This window comes from Lactuca sativa, chromosome 1 (assembly GCF_002870075.4).
Source record: "Lactuca sativa cultivar Salinas chromosome 1, Lsat_Salinas_v11, whole genome shotgun sequence".
NCBI classification, from domain to species: domain Eukaryota; kingdom Viridiplantae; phylum Streptophyta; class Magnoliopsida; order Asterales; family Asteraceae; genus Lactuca; species Lactuca sativa.
The window spans coordinates 242,505,819-242,511,928 of record NC_056623.2 but is presented as its reverse complement, the minus strand read 5'-3'; the positions used below and the strand labels follow the sequence as shown (position 1 = coordinate 242,511,928).

The following is a 6,110-nucleotide window of genomic DNA, read 5'->3' as shown; positions in this document are numbered from 1 at the left end:
ACAAGGTATAGACTTTATACCTTCTGTAGACTGCAAATGATGCTCAAAATCGGATCCCTCTAGCCTCCTCTTGATCCTTAAAGCTTTTCCTTCCTTCCTTGGATCACAAAAGCACCAAAATCACTCCAAATGCCTTAGATTGCTTCAATACCGGCTAGGGTTTGCTATGGGGGTGTTCTGGGAGCAAATGGGACGAAGGAGGCCGAGTTAAGGTGTTTATATAGGGTGCAAACCCTCGGGTTAGGGTTTTTGTCCAGACAGGACCTACTCGCCGAGTCCGGGACCCGACTCGTCGAGTCCACATCTTAAACCCCGCATCTCATCCCGTTTCTACTCGACGAGTTAGTCCTTCAAGTCGCTGAGTCCAAGGCCAAAATGCAACATATTTTAAAGAATTAATAAAAGAATACGTACCAAGAACCAGGTGCTACAATTTCTTTAATTTATCCCTAATGGTTACTAAGAATTCTAAAGGAATTACCTTGAAAACTAAGGTAAGTTCATCTAGGTCACGTAGTAGGAGAGATAGGCACCACCAACGAGTAACTAGAGTAACGTGCTAATTCAAGACCGGCTTAAGAATCCTCTTTAGAGGAATAAAGCATCGACTTATCTTTCCATTATTCCCACACACAAAAGAAACAATTCTGTTAAGGAAAATGAATGGTCAAAAAAATGAGAGAAACAAAGGGTATTCATGTCTTTTGCTTTAAGTATATGACTCGAAAGCATTCACGTATATATGATACCCAAGCCAATGACTACCGGTAAGCTTTGTAAGGGGCTGTTTGATTACTTTGATATGCATCTAAAGAGTTGGTAAAAGAGGTTGGATAAAGTTCGGCCATAAACAAACTATTGTTTGATACCACATATAGAAGCCTTTGATTCTGAAAAGAGGTTGTGTGAATCAAGCATTGACTCAATCAACAACTATCAAACAACCCTAATGCTTATATTCAATGAAGAGGATTAAAGGGTATTTACATCTTTTGCTCAAGGGAAAGTACTTATCACACATTGTTGGGACAAAAAATTGCAACTATTACATTACAAAAAATTGTCTTATTAACATCAGTCTAGTAAAACATAGTACAACTTGTTTTCTCATGTCGTGTCCTAATTATCAAAGACTGTATAGACGTTAGGGTAAGTTGAGTACTTTCCATAATGAGTTTTAAGTTTGACTCCAAACGCAGGCACGACTATCCCACACTCTAAAAAAATGTGAAAGAAAGTGTGATGAGGGTTGATTGTATTTTCAAATCAATATTTCAAGACGTTTTTTTATTAAGTTTAAATAGGTTGATTAAATTATGGTTGCATGGATGAAACCATTTCAGATCTCACCTTTCACAATTGGCATCCAAGTAAGCCAGTTAACGAAGAGAAGACAAAAACTAGGTCATGTAAAGTAGTGGTGACGGATTATCCCTGTATATGAGGAAAATTGTTATGATCGTTGTAAAATGAGGTATGAAATTCAAGATAAACAATCAATAACCGTACTTATCACTTTTCATAAACACATACAACACAAAAAATTAACAAATATGACTACTAGAGCACATTACATTTAAATTCGGAAGAAATTATAAGTACATATAGGACATGAAACTCAACAAATTAAAGTTACTAATTATATAGCTCACATTTAATCATACATGTTCGAAATAGAGAAATGTAGCATATGCTACGAGATCGCAAATATGTACATCACAATCAGCTTTAAACACTTATCTTAGGGACAATATGGTGAGTGTTGACCTCTTGGAGAGGAAGAAACTTATCATAGTCATATACATATCGATATCATTCGAAATTACAGAAGGCTCTACCATTTTAGAACCAAAATTGGAGCTCATGTAATTGATATCGTCTTCCTCAATAACATCTTAATCACGATCAGCATGTACATGACATTGTATGTTGATATAACGAAACCCTTACAAACCCTAATTTGATAAAACTTTCCCAAGGTCTCTAACGAGCTGTTTGGTACTGTCATATTCAAGAAATAGGATTAGATTTAAGAAAAAACAAATTGAAAAAAATATTTACCATATATATTAACCATTGGAGTGATCAATTATTTTGAGGTCAATATTAATGAAATAAAGAATTGATATTTATTTAAAGTTATAAGATGGTGTAACAATTGGAGATGCTCTTAGTTCTTTAATTAAAAAACGTTTGTGATGGATGGTAAAGATGACAACTTGCAAAGTTTAGATTTGGACATCAAAGGGATGGAGGGGATGGAGAGAAAAATCTGATGTAACCCTAACATAGCATATGAAACAGATATAAAAGATAGATTTCACCTTTATCATGAATATCTAATTTGACATGATAAAACATTAAACAAAAATTAGACAAAGACTCCAATTGATTCAATAATAATAAGTAATAACTATAAGTTTTTATACCATCCAAAAAGATAAACTATATAAGAAAAGACTCATCCTCAATCTTTGTTTATGCAAAAGACGTAAATACTCTCTCCATCATCACTATCAAAAATTACCATAAAAAGTTTGTTCATTCCAGCCCAATCTCATGTACGAAAATCAACCAAAAAACTCTAAATCGGAAAAACAATAACACAACAAAATGCTCTAAACCTTTTTCTTCCATTTCAAGTAATTTACAATTCCTACCACAATTACACAAAGTAACAATTTTAATCTAAGACGAACAACACCAACCACCACCACCACCCTTTTTAGCCTCCTCCTCTTTCTTCTCTTCTTTGTTTGCATCTTTATTCGTCTCTAAAACAACAGTCTTCCCTTTTCCACTACCAATAGAAGAATCTTTCTTCAATTCTTGAGACTGCATTACTTTCTTGCTTAATATATTGTAAATCTCTTTAACAATTGTCTCAAAAGCAGCATTTACATTCGAGGAATCAAGAGCCGATGTTTCCATGAAAAATAAACTTTCGGTTTCTGCTAATGACTTCCCATCGGCTGTTGAAACTTCTCTGGCATCTTTGAGATCCTTTTTGTTGCCAACAAGGATTGTAATCACATTCATATCACAATGTGCTGTTCAACAAGTTGTAAATAACCCATCAGAAATTCAACACAAAAAAATATCATCATCGATTTTGAAAAGATGAAATGCAATAAATAGCAATGTACTTTCTTTTGTTTGTTTATTGTAGCATCCTGTTTTCATTTCTTTCTATTAACTTTTTTCGTATTAAGGCATGGTACTTTAAAAAAACTTACCCAACTACAACATACTTCCATTTTATTAATTAAAGCAATGAGTAAAACTTTCAAAGTGTAGTGTTGTAATAGAACTAAAAACAAATGTAACATGCCATAATAAATAAATCAACTAAAGTACATTGCTACTTTTTACGTTTACCCCTAGAAAGATATAAAAGTAGGATGCTATAATAAACAAAAGTACATTGCTATTTTCAAAGTAATATGTTCTAATAAGAAAAACCATCGCAAGCACAATGCTATATTTTGGTAGATTTTTCAGAATACAATGTCTTAATAGAAATAAGCGCAAATTGCAAGATATTGTACTTTCTTATACTTATGTATCAAAGCATTCTAATTCCAATTAAAGCATTCTAAACTATAACATTTTTTTATTCTATCTTGGGTATATTTTTTTTTCAATGTACAATGTTGTAATAGTAAGAAATGAACCAAAGTACATTGCTATTTTTGCATTTACGCTAGAAAGACACAAAAGCAAGATGCTATGATAAAGAAATAAACGAAAGTAGATTGCTATTTTGGTGATGAAACTCACTATGAAGTTCGTGAAGCCATCTAGAAATGCTATCAAACGTCTGGCGTCTGGTGATGTCATACACCAAAAGAGCACCAACCGCGCCTCTATAATACGCAGATGTAACCGCCCTAAAACGTTCTTGACCAGCTGTATCCCATATTTGTGCTTTCACTTCTTTCCCATTAATTTCCATCTTTTGAGTTTGAAATTCTACTCCTATTGTTGACTTTGAGTTTGCAAAAAACTCGTTCCTTGCAAATCTTGCAAGCAAGTTTGACTTTCCAACACCCGAGTCACCAAGTAAAACAATCTTGAAAAGGTAATCATCCGCCGAATCTTGTTCCGAATGAAACGCCATTTTTTTAATTCTTTTTTATAAAATCATATTTGGTCTTATGAATGGTAGTTCCATGAGCAGCATTGAGCTAGACCTATAAACAACAACACATCCAAATAGTTACGAACTTTTACTTATATTTTTAAGGGCTAAATGTAAGAAATAGTAACATACTTCCATCCATTTGTGTATAACTATAATAGCATCCTACTAATTTCTTTCTATTACAACATTGTACTTCTAAATTTTCAACATTGTACTTCATCCAGACAGCAGTTAAGGCCTTACCTATGTTGTCAGACACACATGAAACCGAGGTGAAAAACATCCAACTTTAGGGACTATATCCGCCTTGTCAAACAAGTATTGAGAGTTGAGATTCATTATCTTGATGAGGATACTGTTGGATTATTGCCAAAGTCATTTCAACCTTCAAGATTACACAAAGATAATCCAAATTAGATTCAAATATACTAACAATATAAAGTAGATTCAAGAAAACTGTTTGCTTCCACTGCATTTTTATTTTAATTTGATTGAATTAAACCCCACCCAACACATAAGTATAACCTGCATCTAACTTAAAAAGAGAAATACAGCTATATCACAAAAAAAAAAGTAGTAAGAAAGCTGTTCTTTGTGCTACCAAAAGAAAGCAAACAATTTCCACAGCATTAAATTTCTATATCTTGGTCAAATAGAAGATCAATAATCCGCTAACTAACGAACAGCACATTCATAAAGTCAACAGATTAACTGTTTCAACTTTCAATCCAAACTACATCTAAAAATCAAGATTACCCACAAAATAAGTGGAACTAGATACTGATCGTCTCAATAAATCCACAAAAGAGTAAATGATGACTCGATTCGTATTCAAATTTTACTTTGACCCACAAACGAAGTCAATCAAAAGCCATGTCTTCTCAAACAATTGAAACACACGTTTATTTGTCAATAAGCCCATAGCTTGCTTAATCACGTATCAAATTGAAAATTCGACATAAGAAATAAAGGATTTTCCATGTTTTTATAGAGAATCAAGAAATTATTGAACACACCCTCGACTTGTTTAGCGATTGAAAAGGACCCTTTTCTCCTCCTCGTCTCTCTCTTTCGGAATGGAGATCAAATTAACCGCTCACAATGTATATGGAGGTACGCAGAATGAATGAGGAAACAGAAAGGGGGAATTACTGAACAATGTCATGACGAGGGAACAGTTAATTGATTAATTTATGGATTAAAGAGAGAAAGAAGAGGGATTAGGGTTCGAGAGGGGGGAGAAATAGGTGAAGGTGAAGGGAGAGTGAAGAACCAGATTCAGCTACGTAAACCGTAAATGAAGACTATCACATGGCCAAAATTGGGCTGTAAACTGGGCTTTTTGGCAATTCAGTACAGTATCTAATACGTTCACAACACGTATCCAAAAGCCTAGCCGGGTATAATATAATGATTCATCGGTTTGATACCCGGATCCGTGATTTTCAAACCCGCCGTTACTAATCGAATATCACAAAGGGTCATCGGGAAGAAAAAGTTCGGATTTTATATTAAAACTAGACGAATTTCCGCGCGTTGTGCAGAGTAGATTAAAAATATATTGTTAAAATATTGAAAAATATATCTTTAAAATGGTTAGATTATTAACATTAACTTTGACATAATATTTTGAACAATATTATTCATTCACATCAATCCACATTCTTCATTAATAAACTCAAATATAATTACCTATTTAATATTATTTTTAACAATATTTATGTTTGATTAATTAAAAATTTTACTTATACGATTATTTTCTAATTTCAATAATAATGTTCATTTAAAATACAATTTATTTGTTGTTAACGTTATATAATTTATAAATTGATGTTATTATTGTTCTTTTGTTTTAAACCACTTATTATTAATAATAAGTTAAAGACGGCTTTTAAGAAACTCTTAATACTACTATTAAAATGTGAAACACACACTAAATAATAAACTGATAAGATAGACAATTTGC

The 6,110-nt window shown here is 32.8% G+C and overlaps 1 protein-coding gene across 2 annotated transcripts; it reads right to left on the bottom strand.

Annotated features, from left to right (window-relative positions):
• Positions 1 to 2,614: 2,614 nt before the first annotated feature.
• Positions 2,615 to 5,435, bottom strand: LOC111892165 (ras-related protein RABA5a). Of its 2 annotated transcripts, none has more exons than XM_023888227.3 (4): positions 5,161 to 5,435; positions 4,388 to 4,529; positions 3,781 to 4,193; positions 2,615 to 3,050 (listed from the first exon to the last, which is right to left on the bottom strand). In XM_023888227.3, the coding sequence occupies exons 3-4, from the start codon at positions 4,118 to 4,120 to the stop codon at positions 2,689 to 2,691; spliced, it is 702 nt and encodes a 233-aa protein (XP_023743995.1). In that variant the 5' UTR covers positions 4,121 to 4,193; positions 4,388 to 4,529; positions 5,161 to 5,435; the 3' UTR covers positions 2,615 to 2,688. The 2 variants fall into 2 exon arrangements, with proteins under 2 accessions (XP_023743995.1, XP_023743996.1); XM_023888228.3 differs by lacking the exon at positions 5,161 to 5,435 and adding an exon at positions 4,901 to 5,118.
• Between the last annotated feature and the right edge of the window lie 675 nt (positions 5,436 to 6,110).